At 43.6% G+C, this 19028-nt stretch overlaps 2 protein-coding genes across 7 annotated transcripts in view; one reads left to right on the top strand and one right to left on the bottom strand.

Annotated features, from left to right (window-relative positions):
- Positions 1-873, bottom strand: part of ptbp1b (polypyrimidine tract binding protein 1b) — a 34138-nt gene extending 33265 nt beyond the window's left edge. For 4 of the 6 annotated variants that reach the window (XM_021308680.2, XM_012882671.3, XM_036140794.1 and 1 more), the window contains exon 1: positions 772-873. In XM_021308680.2, coding sequence (XP_021164355.2) covers positions 772-839 — 68 coding nt within the window. In that variant the 5' untranslated portion in view covers positions 840-873. The remainder of the gene's footprint in view (positions 1-771) is intronic. The other 2 variants (XM_036140792.1, XM_036140793.1) reach the window with 2 other exon arrangements.
- A 2631-nt stretch (positions 874-3504) lies between these two features.
- stil (STIL centriolar assembly protein) lies at positions 3505-19028 on the top strand. Its single transcript, XM_036140791.1, has 16 exons — positions 3505-3897; positions 5854-5961; positions 7909-8024; positions 8104-8285; positions 9801-10045; positions 10129-10212; positions 10302-10388; positions 10467-10620; positions 12391-12494; positions 12588-12696; positions 12829-13842; positions 15488-15587; positions 15675-15870; positions 16763-16853; positions 17849-18162; positions 18246-19028. Exons 1-16 carry the CDS (start codon positions 3818-3820, stop codon positions 18796-18798), a joined length of 3537 nt encoding a protein of 1178 aa, XP_035996684.1. The 5' UTR covers positions 3505-3817; the 3' UTR covers positions 18799-19028.

Below are 19028 nucleotides of genomic sequence, written 5' to 3'. Positions count from 1 at the left end.
TGGAAATCTCAGGTTCATGTACCACTTATTTTTCATAAAATTTTCCATAAATTAAAACCAGACCTTTAACCAGGTCGTAAACAAAATCAAATAATAAAGAGAAGTTACAAACGACTGTAGTTTCAGCTATAGGAGTCACTTCCGTTTGCAGATTGAGTTCCTGGACAGAACTCCGCTTAAAGATCGATCTATTAAGTTACATGTCCGCCTTCGAAAGCAAAAAAGACACTTAAAACAACAGTTTTGCGTGTAAAACTGTATATTAGAGCTGGTTCGCCAATTCGGCTGTGAAATAACTCGAGTAAGTTACATTTTAATTGGATTTTTCACTTCCTCAAAGTGATATAAGAGCAGCGGTGGGCGTGAGACCCATCGTTACCGTAGAGATGAGCTGGAAGTTAGAGACTCTTCCTGCTAATCGTTTAAAAAACAGACATTAAACTGGAAGGTGGAAGCAGCTATGAACTATTTTCTCCCGGTAAATATGTGACTTCGGACGGTCGGGTCGCGCTACGGGACTTGTTACCGCAGATAATGGCCCGTGGAGAGGCTAACACGGCGGCGGCTAACTCTGCTAACTTAGCTTCGTTTCCTGTTTTAAACACACACACAAACTTCTCCGACAGCGCGTCTTCACGAGAGCAGAGCCCGATACGGTGTGGAAAACTACAGCGTCTGTCTACGCGTTTGTTTTAACTGATCTTTAAAATGGAGGTAAAACAGCCAGAAACTACATGTCGGAGGAGTGGTGAAGTCGATGGGATAACTCACCCGTCCATTGCACAACACGGAACTACGGAGCAACAGGTTCCAGCCAGCGGCCAGCAAGATTCCCCCATCCACAGACTAGTATCGACCGACAAAATGGCTGGAGGCGGAGAGGAGGCGAGTCTGTGATTGGACGGATTCACCAAATATGTGGGCGGTGCTTCTCGGGGCCGAGCGGGGATTGGCTGAAGCGCAACAACGAAGGGGCGTGTTCTATAGATCAAAGATTGTATATAAAACAGGATGTATGCCTCTGAACGGAAAAAGACGATTTACGCAGCTGGGCCGGTGGGCGTTGTCCTGACAAAAACAAACGCAAACCACCGACCCCCAAAAGCACGGAACCCCATTCCCGCTACTTGGAGAAAAAAAAGAAGAAAAGATTAATATTACGAGTCATAAATATAGGTATCATAGGAATGGGATTGAAAGTTATTATCTTTATCTTGCAGGTCCAAGTTAGGAGTTTAAATATCGCTATTTTGTGTTTAACTTAAAATTTAGATTTAAAGCTTCAACGTCATACGTATGTGATAAAAAAATATTAAGTTTTGTAATTGTTAGATTTAGGCCATAGTTTTGAGGTTTAAAGACAAAATTCTGAGATAACAAGTTCTGAATTAACTACCAACATTGTGAGCTGTAAAGTAATTTTCAGGATGAGCTAAAATTATTAGCAGTAATTTTAGAGACAAAGCCATAGTCAGGTACAAATTCATAACTATGAAATTAAAAATAAATAATGTCTGATAGACCAAATAGATTACAACTAAAGTTATTGTCTTGAGCTTAAAAAAAATCCGATTTTTGAGACACTTTTATTTTGAAGGAATGAAAAATAGGTTCCATACAAAATGTAAAATATTTGCTTGAGTTTTTATATTGGATCATGTGAAGAAAAAAGATAAACTAAGTGCGGATTAACTAGTAAATAAATAAACTATTTTCTCACGTTTTCATGCCCCACATTACAATAATAATTTAGAAGGAAGTTCACTGACACCAAGAGATAGCTTTTGGTCATAAGGAAAGATAAAACATTTTCACGTTGTCTTTTTAGCTACTGACAGCAATATTTTTTTCGTCCAAATGTCTTTAATTGCATAAAAAGTCGGTAATACTGGAACAATTTGTTTTTGCAATAATTAAAGTCACTTTCCATCGAAAAGTAGTTGATAACAGTCAACGTTCACATAAATTTGACACGTAAGGAAAAAAAGTAGGAGTGGGAGGTCTCTCAAACAACCTACAGCAGGAAAAACAATTAAAATCCTCTTTTACAGATCTTAGATCGTTTCTCTTCTGCTCAGTGAACTCAGCAGTCAGAAAGTCATGTTTAAAGAACTGAAACTGGAAGAAAAGACTGAGGTTGTTTCTGTTGGGGTTTGTGTCAGCATATTTAACCAGTGCTGTCCTTGATCTATTCCAGATTGGCAGAATTATGCACAGAGTGTAATATCAATACATTTGAACGATTTTAGCATGATATAGATCCTAAATAATGAAAATATCTGGATAAAAAGTCAATTATTTAAGCCTGTTGCATACACAATCCACACAAGACTATGTAAATTAAACAAAGAAGTAAACTAAAACTGCAAAATGACAGAGGTTCGTGCAGCTCCGTTCTAAGCATTACCATAGCACTCAGTAGCTGCTGCATTCGTGTCATGTAACAAGGTAATAAATAAATTACTCTCTGTGTTGCTTTTCAGGAAATGACTCTACGCCATGGTAAATGATCCAGCAGTGCACAAATAATTCAGAGGGTGAACACAAAAAGTGCAATACTTAAGGCACAACACCTGTGGCTTTGGAAACCCATTTGAAAAATAAAAGTGTCAGATTGCATGTCACAGTTGCAAGGTTAACATTCATAAATAGGGGCTATATCAGGAGATTCAAACTTGAAATTTAGATTTTAAAAGTCACATTTGAAAGATTTGAAGTCTTTTGCTGGAAAGTAATTACTGTGGAATACAAGGAATTATCAAATTAAATTAAGGGTTTAGAAGTTTAGAAGTAATTGATTAGAAGTAATCGGGATTTTATTTTTAAAAATATATGAGGTACAAAGTGAACAGTACAGAAAATACTTATGAGAGGGGGAAAAGGCACTGTTATAAAGTAAAAGGTTGTACCTTTAAACACTGACAAAACAACAAATGTCATTGTGAAATGAAAATACAATATAGGCCTATGCAGAATTTCACAAATACTTAAATTAAAGTTATTAGATCACAATTACATTAAAATCTGAAAAACGTCTCAAAATATGTTTCTGATTGTGATATATAAACATTTAAAAATATTTTTTTATGAAAATAAATATAAAGTTGAGATACAAAAACGTAAAAAGTCAGTTTTATGAGGCAAATAGTTATAATCATAAACGTAGGAGTTTCTATGGGCCCATTCAAATAAATTAAAATGTAATTAATTATTATTAAATAATATGTTAAAACGATGAGATTGAAAGACACAATTAATACTTTAAACATAATAAATATGTTTTTTTTTTTTGTTTTGTTCTGCTCGCGCCTTGTAAAACGCTGCATGTTGATAAGCAACACGTTGTCACGGCAACACGTGGACTTGTCTGCAGCGTCTCCTTCAGCCTGCAGAGGGCGCTGGTTTATTCTAATTTAACCCTGACAACTGCTGACGCGCAGTAAGGCGGAACGTCATTGGTCAGAATGACTGCGAGACGAATTGTCATTGGTCCACTGTGTAACCCGCTAGTACGATCTAGAATCAGCGCCATAATTAAACGACGCGCAAGTTTAGTCGGGTGTAGGAGGTTTTTTATTTTTCGAACAAGTTCTGATAAACAAGAATTGAGTCACAGTTTGGCGAAGGTGGCTCCTACGCCCGTTAGCCTTCTAACGGAGAGGAGCTTCGGCCGGTTAGCTGGGCTAAAACACGGAGCCGATGCGGTCGGAGCGGGAGGTTAGCAGCTGGCGTTAGCAGCGGGCGTTAGCTGCGGGGACCCCGGTGTTGCCGTTCTTCATCCACCGGTCACAGCTTCACCTGCCCGGGCTAAGCAGGTATGAGCTACCCGGTGAACCTCCAGGCCCTGCCCGGCGAAGTCCTCCAGGAGGTTTTTACTCCAGAAAACATGAGAGGAAGGTGGGTTTGTTGCTTAATTCAAAGCAGCTATGCAGACAAGCTAAGCTAATGTAGCTGTTTGATGACGTCCACAACCATTCAGAGCTGAATGACAGGTTTCATGACTTCAGTGTTTACGTGTATTGATTTCCCGCATTTAAAGCAAAACCCAAAATGGGATGTCGGCATTTCAAATCTAACATTTCCTTCGGTTTTGTGGATTATTGTTATAAACAAATGGATAGAAACTATGTAGCAGAAGAGTAGCGATGAGATCAGATCCATTAAGAGTTAACAGCCAAATCTAATCTCTGCAGTTTTAGTTTTTGTGGAGACAGCTGACATTAAATTTCACCTCATTCTACATATTGAGTCGTTTTGCATTAATTTGATACGAACAACCGTATACAATTCAAAGTTAAAGGAATTAAATGGCACCGTATTTCTGTTTTGATTATGAAATAAGTCATAATTTATTCAGGATATATATACGAGTTAAACAATCTAAATACAATAAATGAGCTACAAACATTAATACTTACAAAATAAAATGTCTTAATCATTAGACACAAGATTGCATTAGAAGTTGGAGGTAACACAAGACACAATTACTAGTTTAAAAGTTATAATTATGACCCAGAAGTGGCTTAATTGAAGACCTTGGCACCATAGATCCAGCCCAGTTTGAGCTCCAGATACCCTGATGTGTCAGCAAGTCTCAAAGGAAACCGCTTCATGTGGTTGGAAACAGAAGGGAAGATATTTCACTTTTAATTTCTCCCCGACTGTTTGCTGAAGTGAAGAAAATTATGGCCAAAAGCCAATCATACAAAACCTTTCCAAAAAAATTTATCTATATCATGGTAAAGTTGTTTAATTTCTATGATTCCGTTCAAAAAGTTAAACTTTCATAGTTTAGCTTTTTAACTGGGAACTGTTAAAAAGCTATTTTACAACGTTTTTATTGGCAGAATAATTTTTGGACATCAAATCCGGTCTTTCATCTGTAGGATTTGATTGAATTTGACTTTAGACGGTTCCTTGAGATGACATGTATCATGAATTGGCGCCATATAAATTGAATCGAATACAATATATTCAGTACCTACAATTGAAATGATTTCAAGGTTTTATTTGTTTATTTTTACATAATCTGGGGCTTCCAGCTCATAAAACCCACGAAAACAGGAATCCACTAAATTAGAGTACTTTGAAGAAATCACCAGTAACTTCTCAGTTTCTGCAGAAAAAAAGAAATCGGTTAAATAAATCAAAATATGGTACTTTACCATTTTGGGGCTTCCGGCGCTATGGGCAGGATCATGTGAGCTGGAAGCCCCAAATAATGTAAAAATAAACATAAAAACTTTGAAATTGTTTCAATTGTGGGCCCTGAATATATTGTATTCGATTAAATTTATATGGCGCCAATTCATGATACATGTCATCTCAAGGAACCGTCTAAAGTCAAATTCAATCAAATCCTACAGATGAAAGAGTGGATTTGATGTCCAAAAGTTATTCTGCAAATAAAAACGTTGTAAAATAAATATTTGAAAGTTTGACTTTTTGAACAGAATTATGGAAATCAAACAACTTTTCTATGATATTAATTTTTTTTGGAATGGGTCTGTAGATCCTTATGTGACCAAAAAGAGGAACGAGTCTGAAGTGGGAGGCACATTTGTCTAACATCTCATTTTTATCTTAAGGCCCAAATTAATTAATGACTCAAAACCATGTTTCTCTGGTGGAGAGTGGAGACGAGGTATTGGTTAATTTCAGGGCTATTAGACCTCATTCATGTTTTATTGTAACTATTGTTGTCATTAGTTGAGCTAAAATCAGCAGAAATGAAACATTAACGATGTAAACCCGTCCATATCTTTCTCTGAACCTGATCTGTTTCTGGTCTCGCTGATTTCTGCTTCCTGTTTCGGTCCAGCTGCTCATCCTTTTCCTTCCTCTGCTCTGCAGAAGGTCCCTGAGTTCCCTCGCTCAGCTGACGTTCCCCAAGTCCCGCTCAGCGCTGTGGGACGGCAGCCCCGCCGGAGAGAAGCTCCGCCTCCAGCTCTGCTCCCACAGGTAAACGCCGTTTACGCTCCCGCCGCTCCGCTGAACCTACGGCGGCTCAGAAGAACCTCAGATCTCCTGGACTGTTTTCCTCTAAAGAGTTTAGTCATGGAGGCGAGAAGCCACCCACTAAATATGGGATTAACTATCTGCCTATATGTCGTCATTTCAGCTTAAAACACTGGATTTAGAGAGAAAAATGATCTTCAAGTTCATGTATTTCTGCTGCTGCCTGATATTGATTCACAAGGAAAAGCTCCTGCATATTTCTTTTTACGAAACAAGATGAAACGTCAGGATTCAGAGGGAATGCGATATATTTCAATCATAATTGCCGTTTAATTTAGACTTTTCTCTGCATTAACCAGAAGCAACAAAAATTGCCTGTAGATAAATATGTTTGTAAACAAGGACTATTTAAAACAAGTAATTTAATAGGTTTTATTAATCAAAATATTATTATCATTCAGTAGAACAGCTTGTTTTGTTGGACATGAATCCTCGTTGAACATGAAGTGCAGCCATCAAACAAGTCTATGTATTAAACAGTCTGACCGCTACTTAATGCTGTGGTGAGATTCCTGAAAGTTTCTGGTAGAAATATGATTATATAAACTCTAAAACAAATAATAAAATGAATTTATCTCACTGCTGTAACTTTTTATCCCTTCCATGTGGAGCAAACCCACTTTAAACATTTTACCGACACCTAAAGGTCTGATCCATTAATTGTTACATAGCTAAAAGCTGCAGACCTCTGTCATTTGGAAATTGAGTTTTTTAAATTGTGATTATATTGCAAATCTGATTAATTGTGCAGCCCTACTATAGTGTGCGTCTTGCTAATGACATCTACCGTCAGCTTATGCTGAGAGGGATGTTTTCTCCCAGACCGTATTATAGGCCATCCAGGCCTATAATACGGTGGGGAACCAGCTTGTGTGAGGCAGGCGTTATATTCAGCGTTTAGCATTAGAGCCTCGTGAGGGAGAGCCAGAGAAATAGTTAGAAAACAGAGTCGGTGTGAAAGCCGAACACGGCGGCTGCAGGATGAGAGCTTATCAGCAGCGAAGTGATGGCGGCCGACCGCTTTGTCTGTCTGAGCTTCTATGTAGAGAGGAAACACTTGTGTTATTATGCCGTTATCATGTTCTATGAAAAAGGTCTAAAAATGACAATAATGCGGTTTATCGTGATAATTTTTAGGAAAACGTTAGGGCTGGGTGTCATAAAGCCATAAAGCTCAGCTTGATTTGACTCCAATATCGATAGTTATTACTTTCAAATTAATGCTCAAAGTCATTCAATCAAAAAAAAACAGGCAAATATATTTATTTTCAATTTATTGAACACTGATATACTAACAGGAAAATAAAGTGCATTTGGTTCAAAGCATTTAACGTATCACAGAAACCAAAAATGTGTCCAAACGTCTGATTTTAGGGACGAAGGAGCTTCTAAAATCCGTCTCACTTGCACTTCCTCACTGTAATAACGCCCCCTAAGGGTTGGGAGGTATATCGACATTTAAAGCCAGAATATCGATATTAAATAGTTTTTAAAACATGGATATTAATCTCTGTATCTATTTTTACGCACAGCCCTAGAAAATGTATCGTCCAGCAGGATGAGTTATCGTGACGGGGTCTACCCGTTTCCTCCACGTCCGAATGAACGGACAGTTGATCGATGCTCATTAATAAGAACAGAGAGAAATGAGTTCAATACATAACCTGTATGTTTGTTCTAAGCCCGTTTCACATTGTCGTTCTGTAATAAACACGCAGCCAGGAGCATCATGGACCGCCTTTTACACGAGGCAGGACTCACTGCTGCCCTGTTTTATGTTCTAATAATAATACATTTTAGTTAGAAGTGCATCTCGGGGACTGAGAGTATGCAGCTATGTTCCTCCCGTCGCTCCTCGGCTGTGGTCGTTAACCTCGTCTGCCTGTGCAGGAACCCTCGGCTGGTTCTCCTGGAGAAGGCCCTGCGCCTGGCTCAGCGCCACGCCCGGCGCTGCAACAAGCCCCGCCTCCAGTGCTTCTTCCTGGGATCGCTGTCGGTGAACGAAGGTGAGAGTTTGCCTCCGCCCTGAAGAGCCTCGCCTGTTAGTCGCCCGCTCGGCGTTCTGAATCCCGCTGTGTCCTGCAGACGAGGAGGGGATCACCGTGACGCTGGACCGCTTCGACCCGGGTCGGGACCAAGCCGGCACCGCCGACCTGGTGCCGTCCGCTCTCCTTCCAGGAGACGTCCTGGTTCCCTGCTGGTTCTCCCCTCGGTCTGAGGCCGACGCTGCCGTCCAATCAGAGGCGGAGCTTCACCAGTGCTTTAAGGTGATTCGTTGCTTGTTTGTACCTTTAACACAAAATCCATTCAAGTCACAGTGACATTAAGTCTAGTCAGAATGATGTAATAGATATCTAGAATGGTAATTAAATGTTAAAACGTCTTGCCCTACAGGGCTGGGATTGATTCAAATTTCAACAATCGATTAAATTCTCAAGATTTGAAATCAATTCTTAACTTTAACTTAATTGCATGTAGTTGTGCAACATATTGATACTAGTATAAAGTAAACATTTAACTGCAAATTAATAAATTAAAGGTAGTTAATGGAGGCTTTAAGGACCAAACTCTCTCCCTAAATGTTGAGACAACTGCTTTCACAAACATGCTGTGGGGCAGAAAACCCAAACAGAGACACCAGAGAATATCTACAGCTGCTATTTCTATTCAAAAACACTTTATTAAACCAGAAGGGACACTAAATTTGGACACTAAGCTGGTGCATTATTTAAAAATATGACTTCAGTTCTCAGAGCAGAAGAAGAACTAATAAGCAGACTAACATGGTTGCTTAGCTAAAGTCTCCGCATACTCATCTTTGTTATGTGAATAAATTTTTAAGAATTAATGAGAATCAATTCATAATTGGATAATTGATTTTTTAAAACGGCCCTATTCCCACAGCAGTGACACTTTCTCTAAATTATGTCAAAAAACCTTTTGTACGAATAATGATATGGATCCTTAATTCAGCGGAGAACCAGTTTAACCCTAGAAGGGCGCCACACTCAGGCGTTTGGGGTTTGTTAGCCTTTAAGGTGCAGCCAGGTTAGGGCTGAACAATTAATCGTATTTTCAATATAATCGTGATTTAAAATAACGCAATTTCCAAATCGCAGAGGTCTGCAATTTCTGGCTATGTAACAATTAGGGAATTAAACACGTCCATTAGGTGTCGGTAAAATGGTTAAAGTGGGTTTGCCTCCACATGGAAGGGAAGACAGTTGCAGCAGTGAGATAATCTAATTTTATTACTTGTTTTAGAGTTTATATAATCATACATAGCATTAAGTACAGGTCAATCAGTTTAATACATAGACTTGCTTGTTGGTTGCACTTTATGTTCAACGAGGATCGATGTCCAAATCAACTAAAAGCTGGTTTCTTTTATAATATTCTGATTAATAGAAACATTAAAAGTTCTTGTTTTAAATACTCCTTGTTTATAAACATCTTTATTTAGACGCCATTTTTGTTGCTTGTGGTTAACGCAGAGAAAAGTCAAAATTGCAATTTTGGTTGAAATATATTGTAGGCAGAACGCAATAATTTCTGCTCTGAGTTTAGATGCTGCGGGTCTTTTAGAACTAATCTGCACAGCAAGGAAACAAAATGATTTGTTGTTTGTATATGTTTAAAAAGACATGATAAATTAAACTGGAAAAAAATCGCATTAAATCACAATATTAAGAAAAAAAATCACAATTAGATTATTTTACAAGAATCGTTCAGTCCTAGTTTAAACTTAATCCAGGCGTTAACGGCGTGGTTTGGTTTCTCAGGCCTTGCAGCAGGCGGTGAGCGGCAGACAGACGCTGCATCTGTCTCAGCTGCTAAAGGTCAGAGGTCAGGTGCTCTGCTCCCAGACGTCGGACGCCGCGTCCTTCAGCCTCAGCTGGTCGGCCGTCTGTCCCGCCGTCGGTGTGGACGTCCAGCCGGTCCGGGCCGTCCCCATCATCCCCACCGCCCTGCTGAGGTCGCTGACCAGCGTCGGCCGTCCGGCGGAGCGCGCCGGCCGCCAGAGGGGGTGAGACGGCGCCGCGCTTACGCCCCGCCTCCCTCTGATGGCGCCCCGTCACTTTTTACTGACGGTTCTTGTGCCGCTCGCAGGTTTCTGACCATGGACCAGACCAGGAAACTGGTTCTGCTGCTGGAGTCGGACCCTAAAGCCTCCAGCCTGCCGCTCGTTGGGCTGTAAGTGCAGAAACGTGTCGCTGTCCTGCGTTTAGTTTCTAAACACGAAGGAGCGCAGCGTGAGAACCTGTCTGTCTGTCTTGTCCCAGGTGGCTGAGTGGAGTCGCGCACATCTCCAACCCTCAGGTGTGGGCCTGGACCCTCAGGTTCATGTTTGGCGCCGCCCTGCAGGACAGGTGGGTTCCAGCAGCTCAATCGAAGGCGGGTCCTCCGTTTGTTTTTTAGGGTTTTAACGTTTCTGTTTCTACTCTCAGGGTTCTGTCCGAGGCCGGCTGCTTCCTCCTCGTCGTGTTTGCTTCCACCCACAGAACCCCTCAGTTCTTCCAGTGCCGCCAGACCCAGCCGGGACCGAAACCTGGGCTGGACTTCCAGCTGCTGACGGCCACCCAGTCTCTCACGCTGTACCAGGTAACAGCCGGTGCTGCGGGTCCCTGCCGCCTGGGCAGATTTAATTCAGTTTTATTTAGGGCTGAACAATCGCATTTTCAATATAATCGCGATTTAAAAAAAAGGCAATTTCCAAATCGCAGAGGTCTGCAATTTTTGGCTATGTAACAATCAGGGAGTAAGACGCGTCCATTAGGTGTTGGTAAAATGTTTGAAGTGGGTTTGCCTCCACATGGAAGGGAAGACAGTTGCAGCAGTGAGATAATCTAATTGTATTACTTGTTTTAGAGTTTATATAATCATACATAGCATTAAGTACAGGTCAATCAGTTTAATACATAGACTTGCTTGTTGGTTGCACTTTATGTTCAACAGGGATTGATGTCCAAATCAACTAAAAGCTGTTCTCTTGAATAATATTCTGATCAATAGAAACATTAAAAGTTCATGTTTTAAAAGGTCCTTGCTTACAAACATCTTTATTTAGAGGCCATTTTTGTCGCTTGTGGTTAATGCAGAGAAAAGTCAAAATTGCAATTTTGGTTGAAATATATCGTAGGCAGAACGCAATCATTTCTGCTCTGAGTTTAGATGCTGCGGGTCTTTTAGCACCTGATCTGCACAGCGAGGAAACAAAATGATTTGTTGTTTGTATATATTTAAAAAGACATGATAAATTAAACTGGGAAAATAATCGCATTAAATAGCAATATTAAGAAAAAAAATCGCAATTAGATTATTTTCCAAAATCGTTCAGCGCTAGTTTGATTGATATAGCACCAATTCATGATACACATCATCATCAAGGCTCTTTCCAAAGTCAGACTCCATCAGATCCTCCAGGTTGGTGAGAAAGTTTCCTCTCTAAGGAAACCCAGCAGGTTGCATCAAGTCTCTCCAAGCAGCATTCACTCCTCCTGAAAGAGCGTAGAGCCACAGTGGACAGTCGTCTGCATTGTTGATGGCTTTGCAGCAATCCCTCATACTGAGCATGCATGAAGCCACAGTGGAGAGGAAAACTCCCCTTTAACAGGGAGGAGAACCTCCAGCAGAACCAGAACCAGGCTCAGTGTGAACGCTCATCTGCCTCCACCCACTGGGGCTTAGAGAAGACAGAGCAGAGACACAGAAAGCTCAGAAGCTCACATTGACCCAGGAGTACTTTCTATGTTAGAGAAGACAGAGCAGAGACACAGAAAGCACAGAAGCTCACATTGACCCAGGAGTACTTTCTATGTTAGATGGTAATAGAGGATGATCTGCCTCCCCTGATGATGTCACAGCTAACAGAACACCAGACCAGGTGTACCTTCTATGAAGAGAAAAATGACAGAGAACAGAAAGTTAAAAGATAAAATAACAACAAACAATGCAAATTGGAGAGCAGTAGGAGAACTCAGCAGAGAGAAATAGACCCTGATGTCCTCCAGCAGCCTAAGCCTATAGCAGCATAACTATAGAGGTAGCTCAGGGTAACATGAGCCACTCTAACTAGAAGCTTTGTCACAAAGGAAAGTTTTAAGATTAGTCTTAAAAGTAGACGGGGTGTCTGCCTCACGGACCAAAACTGGGAGTTGGTTCCACAGGAGAGGAGCCTGATAGCTAAAGGATCTGCCTCCCATTCTACTTTTAGAGACTCTAGGAACCACCAGCAGACCTGCAGTCTGAGAGCAAAGTGCTCTGTTAGGAACATACGGGGTAATCAGAGCTCTGATATATGATGGAGCTTGATTATTAAGGGCTTTATACGTTAGAAGCAAAGAATTCTGGGTAAAAACGTGGACTCGTCAGCAGGTGGCGCCGGTGGACGGTCGCGCTCTGCGGTGCGAGTTGGACCCGGAGGACCGCGGCAGACAGGCGGAGGTCTTCAGAGCGGCTCAGAGCTCCTTCAACGGGTCAGAAAACGTGTTTTTTTTTTGTTTTGGTTTTTTTCTGAATAATCGTCTGAAAACAGGAAGTCTGAGGTTCTGGTGCGGTTCTGTCTTCAGGACGGCGCCGCCAGCCGCCGGTCCGTCCGTCAGCGACCAGGACTCCGGCGTCGAGGATGAGGACTTCTCCCCCCGACCGTCTCCCAGCCCCCATCCTCCGGCTCCTCAGGTCAGATATCCGGTGCTGGACCAGGCCTCGCTGGACCGGCCAGAACCGGTCAGAACCGGCCAGAACCGGTCAGAACCAGCCAGAACCGGTCAGAACCGGCCAGAGAGGGAAACCCGTCTGTCTCTGTTTCAGGTCCGCAGACTCCAGCCATCGGTCCCTGAGCTCTCCCTGCTGATCGACAGCAGCTTCTCCTCCAATCACAGCGGAGGTCCGGCCTCTGGCTCCGCCCACAAAGCTCCTCCAGCGTCTCCCTGCTGCCCCGGCTCCGCCTCCTCTTCAGCTCCCGCTGCGCCTCCTCACCTCCACAGCACCCCGAACCCCGACCTGCAGCAGCCCTGCTCCTGCTGCTCCTCCCACGCCTACGGCTGCACCTCCATCTACCCCTCCCCTGCAGCGCTCCCCCCCGCCACCGCCGCTCCTCACTTCCATCTGCAAACGCCGTTCGGCCTCCGGGCTGCGCCTCCTCCCTCCTGCTCGCAGCAGAAGGCGTCGCCGCCTCTCGCCTCCTTTCATCACTACGCTCCCAGACGACCCGCCACTCCTCCTCCTCCCTCCTCTCATCAGCAAACTGCTCCTCCTCTTAGTCGCCATTCTGCTCCTCTTCCTCCTCATCCTTCCGCCAAACGACCAGCCACTCCTCCTCTACCTCCTGCCTCCTGCCATCAGCAGACTCCTCCTCTTCCTCCCCCTTCCAACCTCAGTTCTGCTCCTCTTCAGTCCTCTCATAAACTAACGCCTCCTCCTTCCAGCCGTCGCTCTGCTCCTCCTTTCTGCTCCTACAAGCAGACGCCTCCTCCCTCCAGCCTCCAGCCTCTTTCCCCCTCCTCCCATCAGCCACCAGCTCCTCCTCTCCCATCGTTTCCTCCTTCCAGCAGCCATCCATCCCCTCCTCCTCCTCCCTCTAACCATCCTGTCCTTCAGCCTCCTCCTCCTCCTCCTTTCCTGCCGTCGTATCCCTGCAGCCACGCTCCTCCCGCTCCCCCCTGGTGCGGAGAACCCCCGTCTCCTCACCCGTCCCGTCCAGACCCCGGCTCTCCTCCCTGTGGGAGGCGCTGCTGTGAGAAGGCGGGAGGAGGAGGCCTGCCGTCTGACGCCTACCAGTTCCTGCTGCACCAGGACCACCTGCTGCGCCTCCTGCAGGCTCAGGTAGGAACTGCAGGGCGTGCCTCCTCCTCGTTAGGAGCCTCGTTTACCCAGATTGTTCTCTTTAATTGAAGCGTTTCAGGCTGTTTTAGACTCTAAATCATCATCTTTGAAAACAGGAAGTTAATTTCTTTTTAATTTATTTATTTAAACATCCTAATTTCTGCCCGTGAAGCTGCAGAACCGTTAGTTTCTGGTTCGGCTCGCCGTGCCGAGCGGGAAGGCGTCTCCGACTTCTTTAACTCTGACCTAAACAAACCCGCCGGATTCTCAGGCCGGCTGAAGGTCTGCGGTTAAACGCCGGGTCTGAGACGTGAGGCAGGAGCCAGAGCTGCACGATACAGAAATAAAAGAATGTCGATAAAATAGAAATCATGTTGATCGAAATCAATAATTATCGAAAAATTCAAAACTTATATTTTAAGTGCAGCACTGGTCATTTCATGCTGCTGCTTAGAGATTTATTTTTAGATACAGACACAAACACTGAATTCAAACTCAACCCTTTAATCAACTTTTTACCAAAACTACAAGTTTTTAAAAAACAGAAAAGAACATGTGCCCTCTGAACTCTTTAAAGAGGGCGGAGCTTCCTGGGTCTGGATTGTGATTGGCTGGGAGGATGTAATGACTGTAATATTAACCTACATGAATGGAAAGAAGGAAAACTGTTCAAGAAGGAAAACTGTTATTCTATTGAACTTTTTATCGATCTACATATATTATTGAATTATCGTCGAGCCCGATGTGGAGCTGATAGAAGTTTAACCAGACATTCACAGAGATGTCTTTGGAGATTTAAGATTAATTTCTGGATTATAGAAACTAGGGCGGCACAATTTATCACATTTGCAATAAAATCGGATTTATAGAAAACAAAATTTCCAAACGGCAGAGGTCTGATGTTTTTAGCTGGGTAACAATTAATGGATCAGACCTTTAGGTGTCGGTAAAATGTTTAAAGTGGGTTTGCTCCACATAGAAGGGAAGAGAGTTACAGCAGTGAGATAAATTCAGTTTATTATTTGTTTTACAGTTTAAATAATCTGATTTTTTTACCAGAAACTTTCAAGAATCTCACCACAGCATTAAGTAGCGGTCAGACTGTTTAATACATAGACTAGTTTGTTGGCTGCACTTTATGTTCAACAAGGATTCATGTCCAACAAAACAAGCTGTTCTACTGAATAATAATATTTTGATTAATAAAAACTGTTAAATTTGTTGTTTTTAATTGTCCTTGTTGACAAACATCTTTATCAACACATGTTTTTGTTGCTTGTGGTTAATGCAGAGAAAAGTCTAAATTCAATCGCAATTTTTTATTTTTTTTTTTGTAAAATTGTACAGTCTTAGAAAAAAAAATCCACCTTAAATGTTTTTTATTGTCAAAAATCTTGAAGAAGCTTCTATTATCCACCTAAAACGTATAATATTCAGAGTTATTGGGTTATTCCCAGAGGAAAACAACACTTTGGACTGAGAGTTTAGATTTTACGTTACGCCTCGGCGTAACGGGGAGAATCTGTTTAAACACGACGTAATAGTTTATCAGGAAACTATGGGAGGTGAGACAGGAGGTGAGACAGGAGGTGAGACGGGAGGTGAGACGGGTCGTCTCTGACGTGTCCTCCGTGTTCCTCTGCAGGTCCAGATGCTGCTGGAGGCTCAGGGGAAGCTGCAGTCGTCCGGCCGGCAGGTCGAAACGCAGACGTCCAAAAGCACGGCCAGCGTCGCCGTGGAAACCGGTGAGACTCGTTTCCTCCATGCGGTTCTGAGGGTGGGGGGGGCTCACCTGTATGCGTTTCCTCACCTGAACCCGTCGTTGTTTGCAGGTGCCAGTCTGTTCTGGGGACAAAACCCAGATCCGCCGTTTCTTCAGGAGGAGCGGGACCCTCCGCCGTCCCCCGGGTCTCCTCCTCCGTCCTCCTCCAGCGGCGCCGCCTCGTCACATGACCCGTCCGCTCACAGAGACCAGGAAGTGAACGCCGCGCGCCAGGCGACGCCACGCCCCTCATCTGACATGCACAGGTGAGACGCCACACCTGAGACGACGTAACGATCCTGATGGAGTATTCACAGCCGGGCTCAAAAGTATTCATACCCCCAAAATCCTCTCATTCAGCAGAGATGTTAGTTTGATGGGAAATGCCTTTATAATGTGAAACAATACACAAAGTCTATTATTTATAATCCAGCAAAGTTTCTCACAGTGGCTGAAGTCGACATACATTTTAGTCGAGTAGCGATTCTTAAGTAAAAGGAAAGATTACTTTGCAGTGAAACTTTATTTTTCAAGAAGTAAATGTGTCTGAACTGTAACTAATGTAGTTAATGTGTCTCTGAGTAGTTTTATGAGTTCAGTTCATTCATGATGGTCTTAAAAAGGTTTTAAGTTTTGAGTTGGTCACACCTGCAGAATCTTTATTCCCGTTAATATCGACCCGGTTCTGCCAGCCAGACCGGTACCGATATGTAAAAACCAGATAAAATCAGTCGATCCTCATTTAAATGTGAATTCTTTCTCATTATTAGCCGAACGGCCAATAAGTGTGAAGCCTTTCAATTGGTGGGTCGACCTCGCAGAGGACCTTTAAAAATGATAAAATGATAAAACTTCTCTGGAAGCAGAGAAGTCTATATATTGGGTCAAAGGCAAAGTTTCCAGGACCAAATCTTTTCCCAGGGTGGAAAGTTTGATTTCATGATGAAAATTATGGGTCTAAAAGCATGACATCATTAATTAAACTGTTTTTAATGTTTGCTTTTAGATTCTATTCTCATGTTTTATCTTGTCTCTACATTTTATTCCTACTTGCTTTTCTTCTGTTTTATTTTCCTATATTTTAATCATGTAAAGCACTTTGCGTCGTCTTTGTACTGAAACGTGCCTTGAATGCGGTTCTGTTTGTGTTCTGCTCAGCATCAGCGGCCTGCAGAGTCCGGTTCTGGGAGAAAGCGTCAGCATGTACGGACCTCCGGAGGACCAGCAGAACTTCTACCAGAACCTGATGGTAACTATTATGGTCTGTGAATAAAGCGCCGGAACCGTCGCCGGTCCAGCTTAGCCTCTCTGGTACCGTCTGACCCACTGAGCTCTATTATATACTGGAGTGCTAATAGCCGCTGTTAGAACGAGTCTCTTTGAAGCCACCAGCCGCCATATTGGTACTCCCTATTTTCCTCCAGTAACTAGGGAATATGTGCGCTACAGCATCGAATAACGAGGATTCTCTCATGTTCAGGGGGAGCTTAAAACTTTTAAAATGTCAAATGCTATATACTTTTATGTTATGTTCTAAAACTATCAAGTACTGAGAAAGTCATGTGCTGAAATATTTTGCATTTTATCTATTTAAATATATATATGTTTAACATTTATAAATATATAAATAACAATATACAAAAACATATATTTACATATGTGTATACATATATACACATATGTAAATATACATATACATATACACATATATATATATATATATATATATATATATATATATATATATATATATATATATATATATATATATATATATATATATATATATAATATAATATGAATAACATGTAAAATATTTCAGCACCTACTTTCCTAGTAGTTGATAGTGTTAGTACATCCACTGACTGTAGAATTACCTGTGAAACGTTTTCACACAGCCAGAAAACTGCTTGTTGTTGCAACCAAATCCTGTGGGATTCTGTGAGAGTAGGGAGTAGCAAGATGGCGGTCAGTGACTTCAGTTTTTCAGCAAAATCAGCATTCCAGTGTATAATATAGCTCAGTGGTCTGACCCAGTTAGGGAGCAGACGAGGCCGTTAAGTGGCTCATTTTGTCTGTTACCTTTAGTGTAAACAGGTAAACCTCGTTTAGAACGTCTATGTTGGGTCCAGTTCAGACGGTTCTGGTTCTGAACGCTTTGGTAGAGGTGGTGCCGCCGTCTCAGGTCCGGTTTGCCCCTCAGGAACCAGCCGGTCGTTGTAACTTCGTCTCCTCCCTCCTCAGACTCAGCTCAACAGCCGCCTTCAGGAGTCGGACCAGAACCAGGAAGAAGCCGCCGAGGCGTCTGGAAGCCAAGATCGGTCCGGTTCCGACCACTCCCAGGTTTCCCGGGCCTCCCAGCCCTCCCGGCGGTCCTCCTCCTCCTCCTCCTCCTCTGAGAGGAGGCGGGCCCAGAGGAGGAAGGAGAAGGCGGGTCCAGAAGGAGACGCTGTGGTCCGAGCCACGCTGCGGCGGCTGCAGCAGCTCGGCGTCGCCGTGGACGCGGAGAACCTGACGGTTCTGGACAAAGAGCAGATCCAAGCCGTGGAGATGGCCAGGTACCGACCCGACCCGGACCGCCGCGCCTCCAACGAGCCGCGCCTCCGTCTCACCCCCCCCCTGTCTGTGTTCTGTCCGGCAGCACCTTGGCCAGCATCAACCCGGCGGCGGTCGTCTCCCGGCTGAGCGTGGCGGAGCCGGCGGCGCCGTCCGGCGGCAGCGCGCTCTGCCCCGGCGGCAGCGTGGACCTGAGCCTGGAGGCCAACGCCATCGCCCTGCGCTACCTCAGCCAATCGCAGCTCAGCAGGCTGTCGCTGGGAGGCCACGCCCCCCAGAGCGTCCCCGTGCCCGCCTCGTCCTCCGGCGAGTCCCTGCTGTCGCCTAGCAACATGTCTCTGGCCACCAGAAAGTACATGAGGAGGTACGGCCTGATCGAGGAAGACGAGGAGGACGAGGAAGACGAGGAGGAGGAGGAGGAAGTCCGTCGGCCGCTGAACGTGAAGCTCCTCCCACAGAGTCAGCTGATCCGGGAACTGCGGCCCAAAATGCAGCTGTTAGCCGGAAACGGCAAAGCGGACCCGGAGGACAAGGAGAACCGGCCCGCCAGGAGAACCGGCGCCGTGCGACAGCCGGAGGCGTCGGTGGGAAACATCCTGGACCTGAGCCGCCTGAGGCAGCTGCCCAAACTGTTCTGATCCAGAACCAGAACCTCAGCCAGAACCAGAACACCAGCACACTAATCTGACCGTTAACCTGGTTCTGGTTCTGGTTCCACTGGACCAGAACCAGGTTCTAACAGCGCCTGGTTGGGTTTTTACTGCTAAACTTTGTGTTTTTTTTAATGTCATCTCCTGTTTTTATGTGAAACGTCTATTGCACTTTTTTAATATTTATACTATCACAAATAAAATGTACTTTAACTTTT

Source organism: Fundulus heteroclitus, chromosome 9 (genome assembly GCF_011125445.2).
Source record: "Fundulus heteroclitus isolate FHET01 chromosome 9, MU-UCD_Fhet_4.1, whole genome shotgun sequence".
In the NCBI taxonomy this organism is placed as follows: domain Eukaryota; kingdom Metazoa; phylum Chordata; class Actinopteri; order Cyprinodontiformes; family Fundulidae; genus Fundulus; species Fundulus heteroclitus.
The sequence above is the reverse complement of the archived record's forward strand: the minus strand, read 5'-3'. Positions and strand labels throughout refer to the sequence as shown.

Excerpts from the sequence above, each read along its gene's own strand:
- stil (XM_036140791.1), top strand. The coding sequence starts at position 3,818 with ATGAGCTACCCGGTGAACCTCCAGGCCCTGCCCGGCGAAGTCCTCCAG. Across the intron at positions 15,871-16,762 it reads CCCTCATCTGACATGCACAG|CATCAGCGGCCTGCAGAGTC; the intron begins GTGAGACGCCAC and ends TGTTCTGCTCAG. Across the intron at positions 16,854-17,848 it reads ACTTCTACCAGAACCTGATG|ACTCAGCTCAACAGCCGCCT; the intron begins GTAACTATTATG and ends CTCCCTCCTCAG.